The sequence below is a fragment of the Ovis canadensis genome, chromosome 7 (assembly GCF_042477335.2).
Source record: "Ovis canadensis isolate MfBH-ARS-UI-01 breed Bighorn chromosome 7, ARS-UI_OviCan_v2, whole genome shotgun sequence".
Classification (NCBI taxonomy): Eukaryota; Metazoa; Chordata; class Mammalia; order Artiodactyla; family Bovidae; genus Ovis; species Ovis canadensis.
In genome coordinates, this window is record NC_091251.1 from 57,872,170 (window position 1) to 57,894,058 (window position 21,889).

Below are 21,889 nucleotides of genomic sequence, written 5' to 3' on the forward strand. Positions count from 1 at the left end.
AAGTATAAAATGACATTTTACATACTATGTGGGGGAGAATTTAACACACCCGGGTATTAAATGTCATTAAAGAATTGCTGCTAATTTTGTTTGGCATCAGGATGCATTTGCAGTTAGGCGGGATTTTAATTATTTAAAAATTCTGTAATTGTCAGCAAAACATACTTAAGTATTAACATGTGAAATGGTATGCAGTCTTGGATTTGCTTTCAATCACACTAGCCAGAAAAAGGGGCAAGGGACTTCCCTGGTGGTCCAGTGGTTAGGAATCCACTTTGCAATGCAGGGGACATGGGTTCCAACCCAAGTCAAGGAGCCAGGATCCCACATGCCAAGAAGCGACTAAGCCCCAGCACCACAACTTCTGAACCCGCACACCATAACTAGAGAGTGTGTGCACCTGAAAGAAGGATCTGAATGACTCAACAAAGGTCTTGCATGCTGCAGCTAAGACCTGGTGCAGCCAAATAAACAAAAAAATATTTTAAGAAGGGGTCAAGTTAAAGTTCTGGCTACATTAAGACTTGAATCATGGTGCCTCTTCAACCTGTAAACTGCACTGGTACAAAAAAAATTCTGAATACATTTTCTGGAAGGTTGGGGAACTAGGTTTGAGCATCAGCAGAATACTCAAGCCTAATCAAGAGACCCCCATGTCAGTCCACAGGAAGTAACCTAGGGAACAACTAGGCGGCAGCACCTTAGATGCTGTGACTATTGTTAAGCAGCTTTGGGGACAAAAAGGTCTGATTGAGAGAACTGGAAGACTTCAATGTCACAGAAGAGGAAGCTGAGTCACAGAGAGGTCAGACGACTTGGCTGAGGTCACAGCAGCACAGAGCCTCTGCCCTCCAGTTCAAGAGCAGATGCATGTGAACCCAGGGCTGTTCAGGTTCCCCTGGAGCACACGAACAATGATAACCGGGAAGCATCAGGGTGGGCCACTGCTGTGAGCCTCTGGACGGCAGCCCCACAGTATCAACAAAGGAGACCTGGCAAAGGGGCCCATGCCAACCCCCTCACAAGAATGACTGTTACTAGAACACCAGATGGTGGCATGTTGGTCATTTATGGTGAGAAAGTTCTGTGGGGCAACAAGCTGCCCTCGACTCAGACTCTGCAAACTAACACTCCCGTTCTGTGGTAGGAAGAAAAAACAACTTCTAGAAGCTTGCACTGGAGGTGTGACCCCTGATGTTGCAAGAGTCAATTTCGGGGTAGTGTACTGTAAAGTGCAGGCTTCCTTGGTGGTTCACATAGTGAAGAATCTGCCTGCAATGCAGGAGACCCGGGTTCAATTCCTGGGCTGGGACAATCCCCTAGAGAAGGGATAGGCTACCCACCCTAGTATTCTTGCCTGGAGAATTCCATGGACAGACGAGCCTGGTGGGTTATAGTCCATGGGATCACAAAAAGAGTCGGACATGACTGAGAGACCAACACTTCACTTACTGCATTTTCAAATATGAATTGAGGGAGCGTGCGTGTATGCGTGCACGTGTGGGGGATGTATTCTTCCCCAGTAAATCAACAGCATGCACAGTGTCAGCAGGAAGCCAGAAAGAGCAGGCAGCCTGCCATCATTGCTGCCTGCCAGCCCACGGGGGACCAGTTCCAGCTCGGTTGTTTTTTTTTTTGATTACCAGACCCAAGTATGGAAGGTTCCTAAGCGTACATGTGAAATCTGTTGGCCTTCTCTGAGAAAATGGGTCAGATGGTCAAATCTGATTGGAAAATTTTCTCCTAATTAAGCAAGCACTGGCCAAGCCAAGTCCTACCCACTGCCTCCTGAAATATTCCCACCTTAAAAGGGCAGCCTGCAAACCCTCTGCCAGCCTCGTATGTATCTTCTTTTCTGAGTGCAAGAGTAACACTGATTACTAATACAGCAGACTAGTCAGAGTTCCTCTCACACTCTCAGATCCACGGCAGGCTGAAATCTGCAGCCAACAGACTCGTCTCTCATGAACTCTACTTTTGCTCTGCCTGAGTCAGTTGTCTTTCTTCTCCCGTTTGTATTGATCTGCATTTATTCTTCAATCTTACTGCTGGCTGTGTATCACATAATTATGCAATAAACCAAAGTAGCCCCTAACCTGGGGCTAAAATAGTCCCTAAAACAGTACAAAAGAGAGCTTACTAAATGCTTCCTAACAGTAAATATTTACAAAAAGTTATTAGATATAAACAAGACATGTGAACTACTAAACAGAAAAAAAAAAAAAAACATTGAAATTTAAAAATAGTCTGTCCTCAGATTGCTTCCTGATTGTCTTTATATTCCCTTATAGATGACATGGTATATCCAACAAAGATAATAGAGAGCCCTATCCAGGTGACCCACACCAGGAAAAAGTTGGTCCTGTATCAAAAGACTGGGAAATAAATGCCTAAGTTGAAAGTTAAAATATAGGGTTTCAGAGAGGTAGAAGCATAGATTCTGTCCTTTAAATTATTTTGGGGGATGATCCAAGAACAGTAAACCATGTCCATAGGGGGTTTTCCACTACCAACAGCTGCCATTTATTGAAAGGCAAACAATGTTTCAGGGGTTTTACATGCATAAATAGATTAAACTCTAACAACATTCTTGGAAGAAAATATTTCAACATTCCAGTTTTTTTATACATGGAACAGGAGGCTCAGTGATTCTAAGGAAGTTGCCCACAATCATAGCCAACAACTTAAGCCTCATCTGTGGGCTCCAGAGACCACGCTCTTAGCCACTTAGCACTCTGGTCTCCCCATGTTACTCTTCGGTCAAAAGACATACCATATGATAGGTATTTGAGAACCTTGGGACAAAGAAACAGAAACACCCAGTCAGACAATGGCAACAATGACCGCAGTGGTGGCAGTCAATATTTTAGAAATGCCAAGAGGCAATGAATAAGGGAAGCGGAATTTAATAAACACATCTCGGGGAGAGGGGTCTGGATTCAAATCCAGACACCCACTTAAAACTTCACTTTCATATATCAAATGTAAGCTGCTTCTATAAGTAATTCCAAAAGAGGCATTCTAAAGATGTTTTCTGGTCTCAAAAAAAGTGCACAAGTACATGGAAGGCAGCCATGGTTTGGGAAATGTTAACCGCTTCTCACCTGTCCCAGAACTCTCATCTAGAAATTGCACTACCACAGGCAACTCCCCTCTCTCTTAGCTGGTCTTATCACCTGGGAAGCATTTAAGATTCCCACCTAGGAATGGTGCTGCTCATATGAAAACAATGGCCGCCCTCTCATTCCTGGGGAAGGAGGGCAACAATATGAACATAAAGCAGTGAAGAGGGCTTCCCTGGTGGCTCAGTGGATAAGAATCCGCCTGCCAATGCAGGGGACACAGGTTCAGTCCCTAGTCTGGGAAGATCCCACGTGCCTCAGAGCAAACTAAGCCCATAGCCAAAACTACCCATGAGCCCTAGAGCCCGGGCTCTGCAACAAGAGAAGCTACTGCAACGAGAAGACAGCACCCTGCAACGAAGAGTAGCCCCTGCTCTCTACGACTAGAGAAAGCGCACTTGCAGCAATGAAGACAGAGTGCAGCCAGAGTTAAAAAAAACAAAACAAAACAAAACGGGCAGCGACAAGTCTACCAGCACACAGCGGAGCTCTAAAGAGGACAGGAGGCATGGCACAGAGGTGCAGCAGAGACAGTGTCACTCAGGGACGCTAGAACACCCAGGTTTCCTGAATCCAACCTTTATGCTGAATCACCAAATGACTAATAACATTTCAATTTGGTATCACACAAAGTTTCAAAGTGTGGTCTGAGGACCAGCAGCATCGGTACCACCTGAAATCATGTAACACTCGCCAAGTTTTTAGGCTTTGCGCCAAACCCACTGAATAAGAGGCTTTGAGGTAAGACCCAACAGTGTGTTTTAACAAGCCCTCTGGATGGGCCTGCCATACGCTCAAGGCGGAGGAACCACTGGTCTAGCGGACTGAAAGCTTAAATGATGGAGTTGGATACACTGGATTTAAATCTTGGGTTTAAATCCAGACTTAAAGATGAAAATGTGACTTAAGAATATTGGTCAAGTCCTGGTTAATTTGAACTGATGAAGTAGGTGGAAGAAAACACTGGTCGAGCTGGAAAATAGTTACAGTGGCAAAAAAGCAGAGAGTGAAGATCACACGGGGAAGGCACAGGCAAGGCGCTGAGGAGCTGTCTCAGTCACACGGCAGTTGTGTGCTCCTAAACCAAACCCAGTGCCCTTCAGTGTAAAGATGGGAAACCCCACAGAGGTTCAAAAATAGCCTAGGGTTAGATACATGCAGAGGTTCCTGGTTTGAAAGTTATGCAGTCTGAAAGTCATTAGGGAGGGAGACAGCAACCTTAGGAGGCTGAAGCTAGGAGGAAACAGTGAAGGCAACATTGAGTGCTCATCACCACCCCAGACTGATGGGAGCACTCCCGGCTGTGAGGAGCATGGGACAAAAAACCCTCTTCCACTGCTGGTGGGAATGGAAACTGATTACAGCCACTATGTAAGATAGTATGGAGATTCCTATAACAAACTAGAAATAAAACGACCATATACCTGAACAACAGCACTCCTGGGCATATACCCTGAGAAAACCATAAATGAAAAAGACTCATGTATCTCAGTGTTCACTGCAGCACTATCTACAATAGCTAGGACATGGAAGCAACCTAAATGTCCATCGACAGATGAATGGATAAAGAAGCTGTGCATTTTTACAATGGAATATTACTCAGCTACAAAAAGGACCACATTTGAGTCAGAGCTAATGAGGTGGATGGACCTAGAACCTGTTAAACAGAGTGAAGTCAGTCAGAAAGAGAAAAACAAATACTGCATACTAATGCATATATATGGAATCTAGAAAGATGTTATTGATGAACCTATCTGCAGGGCACCAGGGGAGACGCAGACACAGAGAACAGGCTTAAGCACATGGGCTGGGGAAGGAGTGGGAGGGGCAAACGGATAGAGTAGTGTGGAAACATATATATTACCATAGGTAAAATAGACAGCCAGTGCGAATTTACCGTGTGACTCAGGGGGCTCAAACTGGGCTCTGTGACTACCTAAAGGGATGGGATGGGAGGCAGGTTCAAGAGGGAGGGGCATATCTATATCTATGGTTGGTTTATGCTGGTGAATGGCAGGGACCAACCTAATATTGGAAAGCACTTATCCTTCAGTTAAAAATAAAAATAATAAATAAATAAATAAAATGGCATTATCTCTGAAAAAATTTTAAAAAGCCAACTAGAGAAACCAGTGCATGGGCAGTGGAGAGGAAGAGGAGGGAAGATAGAGCTGGGAAGAAACAAAGCTGAAACTCTTGCTTTGCTGTGGGTTTGAAAACAGAATCCACAGCCAAATTATTCTGACAAAGCACACACAGAAGACCAACTACAAAGGAGGACTGTGTGTTTGAACAGATGCCAAGAGAAAAACCGACTTAAGACTTCGTACTGTGTCAAAAGCTTTGTTTGTTGACAGTAGAATTATCTTGAGTTTGTGGGGGAAAATTTCGAGGTCCGCTCTAAAGCCTTCCTCAGAGACTCATACCCTGGTTGCAGTGTTTTCTCAGTGAAACACTCCTAAGGAACACAGTAACAGGATGAGGGTGAAACCAAGAATGAGGGAGGTTCCCCCTGCCTGCCTGCACCCAACCACTGGACCACTCCTTCCCGAGGCATCCAGGGTCACGGAACCTTCGTGCCTGACCTCCAAGGTCTCTTAATTTTTTCCTTATTACATGGTATGTATCCAGCCTCAGTGATTACGAGCTTTTATCACCTCACACACAGACTACAGCAACTATCCTTTTTAAAGACATTAACTGTGGGAACATGAAATACAAAGCATACACCTCAACTTACATACCAATCACCAAGGATAAACACACGTTACCATATTGCCATATTCGCTTTATGATTGCGACTTCTCTGGTTTTAAAGAACAAATTACAGATTTAGCTGAAGTCCCACACCATCCTTCTTTCTCACCCTATAGGTAGTCATTTTCCTGAAGGTAATTTCCATGCATGGTTTATTACGTTCCTCCCTCTCCTTGCGTCTATAAACAATACATTTCTGTTTCTCTTTGTATTTTTAAATTCAACAGATTCATCTTCTAAACTATCATTTCCTCTGTGCTCTGGTGTCTTCATACATTAAAATGTGTGCCCATCTGAGAGGCATGAAAAACCTATATCCTTATTGATTTTGCATTCTAGATTGCTTACGAGGCTGAATCTCTTTCCCTATCTTTACAAGTAAGTTGAATTTCCTCTCCCCCAAGTGCCTGGGCATTATCTTGATCTTTTTCCCTAGTGAGGGTGCTCAGTCACTGTCATATTTGACTCCTCTGACTCCCTGGACTGTAGCCAATCAGGTTCCTCCGTCCATAGGGTTTCCCAGGCCAGAGTACGCCATTTCCTTCTCTAAGGGATTTTCCTGACCCGGAGATCGAACACACGTCTCCAGCCCTGGCAGGATTCTTCACCACTGAATCATCTGGAAAGCCCCATTTGGAAAACGTCTTTTGCCTACTATATTAACTTTCATTAAGGCAAGTTCGTCAACCTTCAGAACTGTTACATCACCCTATGTTAATAATAGAGTGTTTAAATTACTATAGCTTTCTAAGAAATTGGGATTAGTTGTGAGTCTTCCATATATTTTCACACATACAAACATATCTATATATTTACTTTTCAGCCCTGCAGATGAATACCATGGTTGTCTGGATCTAGGTGATGATAAGCTGCTTTAATATACTGATCTTTCTTCCAGAGACTGCTTTCTCTTAACAGTTCTGATAAATTTCTTCATAGATTGAGTGAATTATCTCTGTAGATAAGCCCATCACTCACAACTGACAGTTTCATTTTTCTAATCCTGAAGTTGTTTCTTTTTCCTTCCTTATTTCATAACTTCTTTGTTACTTATTATCTCCCTCTACACTAGAACAAAAGTTCCATCAGGGAAGGAATGTTTGACTGTTTTACACTGCTGTCCTCAATGTCTAGAGGTTACCAGGTAGAAGACATGAAAAAATTATTTACTCAACAATGAATTTTGTGTTCCTAGAGAAATCAGTAATAACTTGCAGCTACAGATAAACAGAAGTAATGCTGGACTTTACTGATTTTTTTAATGAATTTTAGGTAGGACCCATATTGAGTTTAAAATTTTATTGGTCTGTATTCAGTTCAGTTTTGCTATCTTGATCTGCTAGCTTCAAGGTAAGGTGAGGAATCTTTTTTTTTCCTTTCTGTTCTCTGAAACAAACTGAGCCTACTTTTTTTTTTTGATTCATTTATTTTATATTATGAAGACTATTTCTTTCAAGATCATAGATCCATCCAGATTTTCTTATTATCCATTTTTGTCTATATTTTCAATTTTTGGCTTCAAATTTCCATTTTATTTTCTTATGATTTTTAAAATCCTTATCTGAAGTTCTGCTGCTATAATTCATTATTAATGATTATTTTTTCCTCTTTCTTTTGTTTTACTTGACCAAATCTATCAGAGATTTATACATTTTATTAATTTTTTCAGAGAGGCAGCTTCAGGTTCTGTTGATTCTCTCTGAAATTTCTATCTCATTCTCTTGACTAAAACATTTTCTTTATATTATTTGGATCTTGTTCTACTTATCACTTCCTGAGGAAGGTACGTTAAATTATTCCACTAAATTTGTGTCTCTGAAATTACCTGTTTCTCTTGCACCCATTTTCCCAACAATAAAGCAGCTGGGGGGACACTAAATAATTCTTAAATCCCTGAAAACTCTGAGAATCGTTTAGTCTCTGATTTTCATTTTTCTCAATAAGCACCTTTAGTAAGGTGCTACTGAGTACAGAAATCATCAAGGGGTCTTAAGAAAGGTGGAAAAAAAAACACACCCAATACTCATAAAAAGGTCCATAGTAACTACCGTATGATCCAGCAATCTCACTCATTGGCGTATATCCAAATAAATTGAAATCAGGGTCTGCAACCCATGTTCATTGCAGTATTATTTGGAATAGCCAAGATAGGGAGATAACTTAAATGTCCCCTGATTGATGAATGGGTAAAGAACATGTGTGGTAGATATAGACACTGAAATATTTTCCACCATAAGAGAAAAGGAAACCCTGCCACTTGTGGCAACACAGGTGAACTCAGAGGGCAACATGCTGAGTGACACAAGCCAGACAGAGAGTGGCCAAAACGGTTCGGTATCACTTACACAGAGCTCTTTCTTAAGCCGTTCTCACAGAAACAGAAAACAGAAACGGTGGACACGAGGGTTGGGGGAGAAGGGCAAACGGGGTAACACAGGCCAAAGTGTATGAAGTTTACAGTAAGAATCTAGCACACAGCATTACAACTATAGCTAATAACATGGTACAGTGCACTTGAAAGCTGCTGAGTCAATAAGCATTCTCAACACACACACATAGACACACACACACAATGTGAGGTAATGGATGCGTTGGTTATTTTGATCTTGGTGATCATTCTATATGTATGTGGACATCATATCATCAAGTCGCATACTTTAAAATATACATAGTTGTCAATTATTCCCAATTATTCCTCAATAAAGCTTTTTTTTTTTTTTAAAAAAAAAAGGTCCATAGTATGCTGACTTTGAGCACAAGTGCTACACAAATTTTCAAAAAATTAAAAGAAAATTAATTTTATAGTTAAAAGTAAAAAAAAAAAAAAAGGAATTAAAGTCATTAAACATACCTCCATGTACCTTACCCAAAAGCTGTGTGACTAAAACCTCTGCCTGGCTTTAGCTTCAACCAGGCTGTGTGACAAGGCGAATCTTCTTTTTTTCAACTGTGAATTGTTCAAAGCAAACAGTATATATGACAGCAAGATGGTGAAAAACAAAAGACTAGTAGACATGGTTTGTCATCAGGGACAGCACCGGGACCCTAACCCTGAAAGGTCTCAGACTATCCAACATGCAGTCAGGGAACTGTCACCTCGCTGTTTTGTTTAAAAGGAGATGAATATTCTCAGGCAAGTTTTTACCTGTAATGTGTGTGCAATAATATACATAATTAAACATCTACATTAAATAAAAATGCCTCATTACCTAGACTAAACTTGGCCTAATTAAAGAGTAAATCCAATTCATGAGAAAAATAATTTCTATGAGGCACAATAAGCTTGTTTTAATCTGGAACCTGAGTCAGGATACATATACCACCAGAGCCCTGAGCTTTATACCATAATCTCAGAAACAGGAAAGTTGAACACAATTGCTTAACCTTGGTGACCTCACACTACTAAGAGAAGGTACATCTTTAATAGAGTGTAGGTGTGCCACATTCGACAGCCCATAAGTCCCAGGAGACAGTGTATGAGCAATACCAGTGCTCTGATACTGCCTGTTATCCTCACACAAGCAGTTGGTGGTGTGATGACACTCACTGGGATGTAATAGGCACAACTTGTAACAGAGCAAAGAGACCAAAGAATCCTGTGATCACATTTTAAAGTACTTTCCTAACCTTGCTGCACACTGGGAGACCAGTGAAGGGGGCAACTTTGCCCTCCAAGTAGACATCTGTTTGTAAAAAAATGTAAATCCCAATGTGAGGAGTCAGAAGCTACCTACAGAAAAAGTCTATGTAACCATGGACAAGCCACTTCCCCTCTCTGCTGCTTCTTCTGCATCCATAGCATAAAATATACTGCTTGTTCAATTCACAAGTAGGCGCTGAGGATAATCTGTCCAAAAACTCCAGAGAAAAGGCATAGATAAAATGATCAGGGTAGCATCATTTGAGGTACCCAATAAAAGGCTGAATTTGGATCACCTTCTGATCAGGGCCACACAGGCTCACAGGTATGAAAGCTTAAAAACTAAACATGTAAAACTTTTTGGTTCATAAATCTCTTCACTTTCTCCCATGCTTCATCAGTCACTCAAAGAAACAAAATACATTTCCTCCCTCCGGGGCTTAATTCTTTGTGTCGTCAGTTTCCGTGGCCATAATCCATAGGTTTATGATACCAAATGTATCTGAGGGACCAACTGTGAGGGCAGAATATGGGAGGGTGAGAGTAACTAAAAGCTCATGTGCACATGGTTTTCTGGAAGGCATCTGAGGTATAAGCACAGAGAAAGGCAGATTTCCAAGGCTCCTGCAGGAAGGAAGTCAGACCAACTGGATACAAGCGGCCCTGAGGACCTTGGCCAAATGACTCATTTGGAGGATGCAGAACAAAGTCAATGACAGGACCTGCTTAGAGTGTCTCAGACTCAAGGTCGCTATGCGGAATACTGCAGGACAAAGCATCACTTTGGAAGGGCTCCCTGGGATTCATCAACCGAAGGGAAGAGTTTTTCTTTTTGTAATAACAACTCAGTTTAGACCCAACAGCACATGGCCGAGGCATTCTCTGCCACCTGGAGAGAAGGGCATGTGCTGGTCCCAGTTACTTTCCACCAAAGCAAAAGTGAGGTTAGGGGCCAAATAAACAGTTGTTATTGTCTCCTTTCAATACACTCAGATACAATATGATGAATGACCTACTTAATGCACCTCACATTGGTGTATCCTATAGAAAAGATGATGCCTACCCACCCCAGTCGGCATTCCTGTCAGGTCCCCACTTGCAAAGCCTCTACAAAAGCTCACTCTAGGTGAGAGGATGATTTTGACCAGGTTAAGACGTCCTGTTGTGATATTTTTGGCTCAGCCAAATATTTCATCGGATCTAAAAGGAACTGGAAGAGAGAAAGAAAAAGTGGGGGAAATCAGATAAGGAAAGAAATATTATCAGAGAAAGAAAGAGACAAAATCCTTGGAGAAGCCTAGGCCAAACCAGAGGGGAAGATGAGCTCTGACAAACAGCTGCCTACACATGGTGAGGCTTGTCTGCTGGACATCTCTAGGAAATCCAGTCCTAAGGCCCATGTTCAGTGGGGCCGTGATGAATCTGGAGGGTTAGCTTTCTCTTGAACCCATAAGTGTTGAGCCAGAAAAATCACCCCCATCATTTCATAAAAGCAAACCAAAGACCAGATGTGTGGGAAGTGTAGAGCCAGTATTTAAAAATATATACATCACACCTTTTCAGAGCAGTGACAATTTCACTAAATTATACTAAATGATGTGAAACTTTCTCTTTTATACTCTGTTGTTCTAACACTGGAGTCTTTAAAAGAAATGCAACATGACAAAATGCTGCCCCATATGAAGAAGTAATATTGTAAAGAGCAGAGATTTCAGAAGATGGGAAAAGTGAGTATCTCAGTTCTAGAGATAACCTGGATCAGGGGTCCCCAACCTCTGGTACTGGGTCCATGGCCTGTTAGGAACTGGGCTACATAGCAAGAAGTGAGCACTGATAGCTGCTCCCTATGGCTACCATTACCGTCTGAGCTCCGTCTCCTATCAGATCAGCAGTGGCTGATTCTCATACTAAATTCTCATACATCACAATGTAATATAAAAGAAATAAAATACACAATAAATGTAAAGTGTTTGAATCATCCTGAAGCCATCCCCCACTACTCTGTTCCTGGGAAAATTATCTTCCATGAAATTGGCCCCAGGTGCCAAAAGGTTGGGGACCACTGCCTTAGACAACAGCTTGGAGGGGTACTGCAGACCCGTGGTCCAGAGGAAAACACACCCTGCCCAAAAGTGGAACAAGCTATCTTCATAGTCATCCCAACACTGAATTTCTAGGCCCCTTGCTTTCTCCAAGGCCCACAAGTGTCATCATATATTGAATCAAGTAAAAGCTAACAGTCTCACAACTGACCAAAACTACAGTGTGTATGTTGCATAACAAGCTCAAAAATAAACAGTGAAAACAAGAGAAAAAAGAAAACCAAATGGTCATTTACTCTAAGAATCCAGGCTTGTGTTTATGCTCCACATGAGGTCCGAATTGAATCTGGGCTTGAAATCCACCAAACTCACATGCTTTCTCGAAGGAGACAGGGTGGGAGCCATTCAGGATATCATCCCGAGCCTGCAACACAAGAGGAAGCAAAAAGCATCAGGAGCTTGGGGGGACCAACACAATTTCTCCAGTGCCATGTTCCTGGCATCCAAGCCTACCCTCTCTAGGGAAATGAGGGGAAGTGTGCCAGCCAACCCAGAGTGAGGCATTCATTCAGGACGCTGTGAGCGACTGCAGCGCTGCAGAATTAATGCAAAGGGAAAACAAGTCCATGCTCAAATTGCCTATAGATGGAGGGAATCAGCAATGCCCAGTATATTAAAACTAAAGCTTGAGTGCAATCTAGGGAGGTAGAAGTGATTGTGAAAAATAAAGGGGCAAAGGGAAATCCTTGTATAATGACCAGATTCGTAGAGGACAGAAATGCAATAGATTTTTATGACCCTAAGTGATAAAGTTAATAGAAGAATTACCTAGAAGTAAAATCAACCCAATCCTCACCCCAAGATAAACAGAACAGACAAGCACTCAGTACTGCAGACATCTGGGTGAAATGATAAGCAAAAACACAGCCCAGGAATCAGGAAGGCACTGCACTTGAAATCTTTCTCCTGTTTCCTGACCCCTCACTTGTGTTGCTATTTATTGTCTTTCCTTTCTCTAGTTAAATGACCCCCAGAACACTTTCAGATGTACACTCTGACCTATGGCCCTGAGCCTTAAACCAACAAGAATTTTCTTATTGTCTGGATCTCTCTCTCTCCCTTCTGGCCTACCAGCCTCATTTCTCCAAGCCCTTCCTCCATCCACTAACTTGGGGGCCAGCAAAGTTTTCCAGTAAAATGCCGGAGAGTCAACAAATTACATCTTCTGGGCCATGGGTCTCTGTCTCTACTGAACTCTGCCGTCAGAATAAGAGTGCTGCCACTGACAATACGTAGACAATTATGTGATAAAGAAGATATTTACCAATGTGCAATATGAGATGTGGCTCAAATAAAACTTTAACATTTATAAATACAGGCGACACCATGGCTGCATTTTGCTGACCCTCCCCCTCCCACGTTATTTCTATGAGCCAATAGGTTGATAAGTAAAAGGAGAGGAAAGGGAAGGAACACAGGGAAGAATGGAAGAAGTAAGAGAGGAAGGAAGATGTTTTCCTTGAGCCAACAGAAGTCTTCAGGACTGTCTACTCAAAGCCCACATCTTACGTACTGGGTAACTACAACTCAGATGAATCAAATGATTCATCTGAGTTTAAACAGTTGGTTAATGGTAAAAATTTAAAATGTTATTGAGAGAATATCTTTAAGTTAATGAGAAATACTGATTTTCTGACCAATATCCACTCTTGTTTTCTAGATGTGAGGTAAGAAAGCAGTAGTACATGTGAATGGTGAGCCAGCAATTTCCTGCAAAGCCAGGAGACAGAGAGAGACTGCAGTGGCTACCAGGACCCCCGCTGGGAAGCCAACCAAAGCCCCTCTCAGGGTGGCTGGCAGCTCACAGTGGACGTCAACCTGCACCATAACTCAACATGATTGAAAAGAGAACGTCACAGACAGGGCAAGAACCAGAGCCCAGTTGCTGCCCTCCACCAGCCACAGCCGGAGTTCTGGAAAGCTCACCAACCTCAGGGTCTGAGCATTCGATACTGTACCTGAACATAGAGCAAGTTCAGCTGCACGGGGTCTCTTGAGTCCACATTCTGATCAGAGTAAAAGAACTTCCGTCTAAGCAGCAGTGTTTCATTTTCATCTACTCCTTGTTCTCTGAATGTTCGGCTGTGATCCAGCCAATTTACTGCAACGCAAGATGACATATGAAAGAACTGTGTCTACTTTTCCTCTTAGTTCAAGGGGATTAACCAAAACAGCAGCATGATGCAGATGTGGATTTTTAATATGCTCGTATCCAGTTATAGTTGCTCCTTAGATTAAATCTGAGCTCTTTAACTTGGCAAAGTAATTGGATGCATACTGCATGACATATGAAAAAGCAAATGACAGAGAAGTTCATGGCTATTCCTAAGTTAGTAAAACCCTACAATGAATTTATAACATGCCGATTCCTTGAGTGGAGGAAGAAACAAGGAAAACAGTGCTTTAAGCCAAGACAATCAAGTCTGCATTTTCTTTTAAGTCAAGACTGGTCTTTACTCTGATCAGGTGAAATAATTTATAAACTCTGAGCATAGTGAGTTACTATCCTTGACCTTAGGCAGAAAAGAGGAGGGAACTGGAAGTAATGGGACCAGGAGAGGACGGGACACTGAGGGGTAGGGGAGGGCAGAACCCTGCACATGGCCCACCAGTAACCTCACCCATTTAGAAAATACTGGCCTGATACCTAGATGCATGGGGATGGATCGTTCCTCTACGCTTCCCACAGCTCTCATTCCTACACTCCTCCCCAGGCTTAACACACACACACATACTGAGAGCAAGTATTTATTAACAAGCTTTGACTTTAGCACCGGGAATGTATCGAATGGACCTCCTCTCCCACACTAGCCCAGAGAGCAACATGCACAGTATAATCCTCAGGATTTGTCTACCAAGCTCTCACCTGGAAAGAAGCATGCAACTGGAAATTGAATGAGGCAAAAAGAAAAAAAAAAAAAAGAGAGAGAGAGAGAGACACTGGAGAAAGGGTCAGAGGAAATGAAAGCCCCACTGAAGTCCAACGAACATAAGGACAAGGATGACATCTTCCCAATGCAACAGCAAGAGAAAGAACAATGAAAGAAAGTAAGAAGTTGGGAAGGTCTGAGTGAAAAGTGCATAAAGTATGATCCTTCTGGGAAGGTGTGTTGGGGAGACGTCAGCCAGTGCACAAAACACAGGCTCTGGGGACACATGGTATACACATACTTGTTTTTCTGTATATTAACTCTGTAGCCATAGAAAAGGGTTTTCCTGTGGTGGAATTATATTACTATTTTGTAACCCCTAAGGAAATAATGGATCGAGGCAATAGTCATCCAAGGCTGTTAACGTCACAAAAAGGAAACAATCAAATTCAGCTTCCCAATGGACGTACCACATAGGAGTCGCTATTCTTAAACACAGATACACATATCTGATCAAGCCTCCAGAACTCAGGAATTAAAAGGGACCTATGAACATGTTAGATGACACTGCAGGCATCTAACAATATGCAGAATGTAGAAAATTTTATACAAGTAACAATCCAGGTTTTTCCCCTCAATAATTACAAGGCAGAAAAAAAAAGAGAGAGAGAGAGAGAGAGAGAGAGAGAGAGAGATGGAAAGAAAGCCTTGGGACTAAAAGAGTTAAGCAGCCTTTCATCCAAGCTTATTTGGACCCTAGTTCAAACTGCTAACAAAAAAGCTTTTTTTAGAAGACAGCAGAGAAACTGTAAACATGCATATATTTGACATTAAAAGATTACCTTTTAGGTGTCAAATGCTATTATCACTTTTTTCCCCCTTAAGGGTCTTTTTCTTTTAGTGACATAGACCCAAATATTCATAGATGAAATAAAACAAAGGAATAAAGACCCCTGTTCTGGACCATACAAATTATGGGAGAGGAGAGAGGCAGGGCAGCCCATGTGCCCACATCACACTTCCTCCCTGGACACTCACAGTCGTCATCCGTGTGAAGCTTGGCCTTCAGCTTCTCCATCTTCCTCTCATCTCTTAACAGTGTCCTGTCTTTTTTTAGTGTACCCGTCCCTTCTTCTTTCTTTTCTTCAATTGTTTCTTGGATTAAAGAGTATTCTTCATAGTTTGTAATTCCTAAAATTATCAATGAGTTTATCAGTCAGATTAGTGACTACACTGCCATCAGTCCCTTTCGTCCTGGGGCCTGTAATACTCCAAGGAGTCCCTGGGAATGAAGGACAGAAAGAAGCCTTGCCAAGGTGGAAGGTCAGGGTCACTCCAGGGAGCATGCATCATGTACCTGGCCACAAAGGAGGGTCCTCCACTAGTTAAGTCAAATTCCAATGTCATGCTAAAGTCTCCTGAGTAATTTTTGAGTAATAAGAACAAAGTAGAAATAGAACAGAGGAAGGTAAGACAATGTCAAACAAGCAGTGTCTGAAGGACCTGGGCTTCATTTTCATGATGAGAAAAATAAGACAGGAAAGGCCACTTTCTACAAATATTCAAGCCGGTTCATATAGTGCAACATCTGTAAGACGTTACCAAAAAACAAATGAACATTTTGGCCAACCCAGTAGAAAGGAGACAGACTTGTTCTTTGAGGAGACGAATAGAAGCAAGGTCGGGGGTGGGGGGCAATGTCTAATATGATTGTATAGGCTGTCCCCATGAGTCTTTAGGAGGTAATGGGAATCAGTGATGCTTAGACAGAATCTCCCAGTCATGGGTGGGAGCCTGAACCATATGATTTCAGAAACATTATTTTCAACTGGAGAATTCATTTTATTTTGAAAGGGAAATAAAAGCTCTCACTTGTGACTCAGAGAGACGCTTAAGTGTTTACAATACCAGTTAGCCGGTTTGCAAATCAGGAAAATGAACACACTCTCTTGGGATTGCGCCAAAGTCAATGTGTTATGATATGTTTAAAATTGCCTAGACACCCAAAGTGGGTGAAAAAAGGAGAGGCATGTTATTAAAAACAAAGCAAAATCCAGAAGCTTGGCATGTGAACGCTCACCTATCCTGCTGCAGATAGTAACCAGGAGTTCCCCAACCGTCTTGGAGTCGTCCACCATCACCGTTTTCACGGATCCATCGAGCATCCGAATTTTCTGAGGTCTCTGTTTCTTTTTATATTCCAAAATATCCTAGAGCAAAATCATGCAAATATTTCATGTTGCCTGGGAAATTAGTTAATAAACTTGGGTACTTCTCTTTAATAAAAGAATTTTCCCTAGCTCCCTCTGATTCCCTCCTAATTTTTCACAAGATTTTTGCCACTAATACAGAATCTCCAGTGCTAAACTGCTTAAATAAAGATTTCTTTAAAATCTGATAGTAAAATTGCACCCCAGAAGTACTACTTATAGCTCACAGTTACTGAAAACTAACCTCTATAAAGTCAAAGTAGCCTATGTCCTTCTGAAAGGATGAGAATGATCTGCTGTAATGAGAATTAGCAAAGGAAAATGCCTACTTGTTTTTTGAAAAGACTGTGCTTCTCCAATGGTCTCTTACACAGTAATAAGCGATTTGTATACATATGTCATAAAAGACATAAATAACGCCCCCATAATTCTTCATGTAATGGTATATCACCGTAAAAGTGGTTTTCACTATAATGACAAAACCAAAAAGGTAATAAGTTTGAGAGTTATGCCTAAATAAGAGATTTCTCTTTACTACACTTCTTAAAAATAGAACTATGGAAGGAAAACTAACTGGCACCTCATACTTCACTCTCATTTATGGAATACTGACTAATCTGATACTTCTGTACATCAAAACCCAGTATATCTCAGAAGTTTGACTAATCTGATATGTCTATTCTGTACATCAAATCCCAGCATATCTCAGAAGTTAAGTTGAACAGAATATAACACGTTAAAAAAAACTGAAGTATAGTTGATGTACACATTGTATTTGTTTCAGGTATACAGCAAAGGGATTCAGTTACAAACGTACATTTTTTCAGGGCATCTTCCATTATGTGTTATTATATGATAATGAATTGTGGTTTCCTGTTACTCATTACTTTTTACTCTTTTTCTTCCTACTTCCGCAACACAACCATTTCTGTTGTTAATATTACTGATAGTGATTAAACACAGCTAATATGAACTTTTTATAAAAGCAAAAACACTGGTTATGATTTAACCTCTGACAATCTTTAGGACTGATAGATAGCTTGATAGATAGAATGAACAACTTTTTTGTTCCCTCTGGATCCTTACTTTCTATCACCAGTCACCAGGGAACTTCCTACATACTTAGAGGAAAATGCTCTATTTCATAACTACCAAAGTCCAACAAATGTCGACATAGCTTACAATCATAGCCTCATGCTGCTTTAATTACTCTGTGAAGTTTCAAGAATTTGGACTGTTGATATTTCCTATCACTAACCTGGACAGACTTTACAAAATACATTACATCAAAACTATTAAACAATGCTCTGAAATCAAAACAGATTTTCCAATCTCTCCTTTTCTTTGAAGCATAATCATGTTGCCTTCTATGGAAGGCCTAGGAAGAAAGTGATGAAAAATCAAAGAAAGATCAACAGCATACCCCATTTCTCAACATGTAGTAATCCAGTGTTCTGCCTGCTTCCAGCCAAATTCCTTTCCTGGGGTCTTCATCCGAGAGAAATAGCCCATAGTCAGAAGCTGGAGGAAAAATAGAAGGAAAAATAAAAGGGAAAGTGATGATGAACCCATCACTGACTTCCAGGCCCTTAAATCTGCTGACTTGGCAGGATGGGAGGTGGGTCTGGGGGAGGCGGTCTCCCTCATCAGAGAAATACTTCATTCTCCATACATGAGCAGCCACTGGACTAAAACAGATAGAGAAGAATAAGAGCTGAGCTGCAAAACCAGCACCTACATATGAGGTTCAGATTTCTTAAAACCAGTGGGCAGTAGGTATGTCTAAAATTTAGGGAAATGCCAGAAAACAAGCATTCTAAATTTCTTGTTACTGAAATGGGCTTTTGTTTCCTACCATGTGCTTTAAAAGTCAGGCCAAGAACTTATGAGAGACTATGGAAATAATCACTCAAGTCCAAGGCCACTCAGGTAAAGAGGGGCTGATGGAGACTTTATACTTGGCATAATCCTTCCATCACCCCCACATGGCATTACAAAATAAAAGATGGAGTTCCCATGAGGTGAAGTCTCTGCTCCCCATACCATCAAATTATGAGTAAAGTTGGAGAGTTAAACCTTGTGTTCTTCACAGAAATCCCTTAATTTAACCCAGGAAGTACAAGATGGTGGAGGCAGGAGGAAAGTGGTATCATTTGCTGTCTCAAAAGCAGAGACATTACTTTGCCGACTAAGGTCCGTCTAGTCAAGGCTATGATTTTTCCTGTGGTCACGTATGGATGTGAGAGTTGGACTGTGAAGAAGGCTGAGCACCGAAGAATTGATGCTTTTGAACTGTGGAGTTGGAGAAGACTCTTGAGAGTCCCTTGGACTGCAAGGAGATCCAACCAGTCCATTCTGAAGGAGATCAGCCCTGGGATTTCTTTGGAAGGAATGATGCTGAAGCTGAAGCTCCAGTACTTTGGCCACCTCATGAGAAGAGTTGACTCATTGGAAAAGACTCTGATGCTGGGAGGGATTGGGGGCAGGAGGAGAAGGGGACGACAGAGGATGAGATGGCTGGATGGCATCACTGACTCGATGGACGTGCGTCTGAGTGAACTCTGGGAGTTGGTGATGGACAGGGAGGCCTGGCGTGCTGCAATTCATGGGGTTGCAAAGAGTCGGACATGACTGAGCAACTGAACTGAACTGAACTGAACCCAGGAAGTACAAGATGGTGAAGGCAGGAGGAAAGCAGTATCACTTCCTGTCTCAAGATTTGTCTCTTCCTAAATGTGATTCAAGGAAACCTCAGAGACCCAGATGAGGGCCAGAGCTCCTGTTGTTTCTTAGAAAAACAACTTCAAGATCTATAAAGGTTTGTATCTTCACCAGAGCTTTATAGCAATCCAACTCAAACAAAGTTTAAAAAAGTCTGAGAATAAACAGTAACAGAAAAGTAAAAACATCAGATATGATTGGATAACCAGAACTTGGGAACCTGGGCAAACTTTATTTTCTTTTTTTTGGGGGGGGGTAGGTGGGTTAATCTAGAAATAACAGTGTTTTGAATAATATAGACATTGCTTTTGGACCAAAAGATTTGTGGTTTTGTGAGTAACAGAACTTTTCAAGAAGACCCATGCCTAACAATAACTGTCTTTGTTTGATTTTTATGATTCCAATTTTTAAGGAAAGTTTTACTCCATTTTCACACTAAAGGCTTATGAATTCGGGAGTAACCTCAATTTCTTCTGCATCAGTCAAACACTAAATAAAGGAAGGAAATGTAGAGAGAAGACAAAGGGAAATGGAAAATAAACTTGTATGACTGACTTGTTTAAACTCAGATTAACTGTGGTCAGTGGTTTAACCAAACATTAAACAAAACATGTATCACGATTTTTTTAAGGTTTGAGATAAAGATAAGAAGCCCCTGCAAAGTACTTGAAACATGATGCTTGCCCTGGGTCCTGATGGGAGTTCCAGTCTTCTTCAGGCTGCTGGCAGTAGAAACAGTGAAACAGGGCTCAGGACACACAAAAGCAATAACTGTTAGAGCAACTTCATCTGTACTCTACAGGCCTTTACACCAAACAGTGATTTGTAAACTGCGGAACACGTTGCTGAAGTATGAAAGGGACATCATGAGGATGCCGGTTCACTGGCAGAACCACAATGATGTCATGTCATTACAAGTTTTACATACGAGGCGAGTAAGGTCCAGGATAAGAATTACATTTGAAGCATATACGCTAGCTGACCTGTGCACATATGCAGAGCCTCTGTTTCCTTAGCTACCAAGGGCAAAACATACAAACACACTTCAAGTAGCCAGCAAATAACCCATGACCTACCTTGGCCAGTTTGCGCCTCGGGCACCCTTTCTCGAATGACTCGACATGCATCGTACACAGCCGTGGATGGCTCAAACTGCATGGTCTTCACCACATTGCAGTGGCGGACACAAATCTTTAAGGACAGAGCCACCATTTTCCCAGGAGATTTGAGGACTCTCACTTAGAGTGTCTGGAAAATACAAAGGGACAAACTGTGACATTCATGATAACTGTCCAAAAAAAAGTTAGACCCTGAATCAGCTTCAGCTTTAAAAATCTAAAAAGAATAAAATAGCAATTAAAGAGAAGGCTTTGGACAGAACTACGAATTAAAAAAATTTAGAATAAGACAGCAGCACACAGTCTTGGAGTTAGCACAGCGTGGCAAGGAGAGCCTCCCAGAAGGAGGGAACTACAGGCATTCACCAAGGTTCCTTCCTCAGGCTGCTCCCTACTTGGGGTTTATCCAAGTTTTAGTCAGTCATGTCCAACTCTCTGCAACCCCATGGAGTATATAGCCCACCAGGCTCCTCTGTTCATGGGATTCTCCAGGCAAGAATACTGGAGTGCGTAGCCATGTTCTCCTCCAGAGGATCTTCCCGACCCAGGGATCGAACCTGCGTCTCCTGTATTACAGGCAGATTCTCTACCGTCTGAGGGACTGGGGAAGCTGTTGGGTTTTCCCAAGGGAGAGAGGAGTTTCCCAGGTGAATGTCCTTCAGCTGAGAGGCAGACCACCCACTGCTGTCTCCTGTAGACACCTGTCAGTACCCTCAACCACAGGGCTCCCTCCCCAGCAGCTCCTGGGCACAGAGAAGGAGCATCTATGGGGGTGCTTCTCACAGCCAAACCGCACCAGGTCTGTACCAGAAGACTTGGCTTGTCGACCCAGACCCATCCCCAGGAGACAGCAACTGGCCACTCTGCTTCCATTTCCCCACAACAAGAGAGCTATGCTGTCTGCCCTGCATAATTCATAGAACTATAATCCTGAGCGGACATCAATGCCAGGCCAATGCACAGCCATCACTAATGAGGCCAGAGTGAGATATTTTAAACACTCAGTCTGCCAGGCGGCTTCACACTCTTCAGGGGTCTCAACGTAGAGAAAAAGATGATTTCGTTGTTCTTTCATTCAGACAAAAGCCTGGGATATTTTACTTCTTACCCAGTTCAATGGCTTTAAAAATAGATAGGTGCTTAGGCTAGGTTTGAATTATTTCACAAAAGCCTTCTTTTGCCATTTTAAATCCAACCACTAGATGCACTTTCCAAGTTGATGGCTTCTAGGTTATTTCAATTACCTATTCTATTCCTTGGCCAAACTTACCCCTGACACCCAGCCCAGTCCAGTCTCTATCAATGCAGGCCTTGGGTGCAAAAGGGAGGCACTTCTCTGCACCTGAGGA

At 42.0% G+C, this 21,889-nt stretch overlaps 1 protein-coding gene across 13 annotated transcripts in view; it reads right to left on the reverse strand.

The window, feature by feature from the left end:
* TLN2 (talin 2) overlaps nt 1–21,889 on the reverse strand; it is a 494,903-nt gene that overhangs the window by 187,613 nt on the left and 285,401 nt on the right. For all 13 annotated transcript variants that reach the window (XM_069596307.1, XM_069596312.1, XM_069596310.1 and 10 more), the window contains 6 exons: nt 20,499–20,670; nt 18,125–18,222; nt 16,572–16,701; nt 15,530–15,682; nt 13,580–13,722; nt 11,858–11,985 (listed from right to left, as the gene is read on the reverse strand). In XM_069596307.1, coding sequence (XP_069452408.1) covers nt 11,858–11,985; nt 13,580–13,722; nt 15,530–15,682; nt 16,572–16,701; nt 18,125–18,222; nt 20,499–20,634 — 788 coding nt within the window. In that variant the 5' untranslated portion in view covers nt 20,635–20,670. The remainder of the gene's footprint in view (nt 1–11,857; nt 11,986–13,579; nt 13,723–15,529; nt 15,683–16,571; nt 16,702–18,124; nt 18,223–20,498; nt 20,671–21,889) is intronic.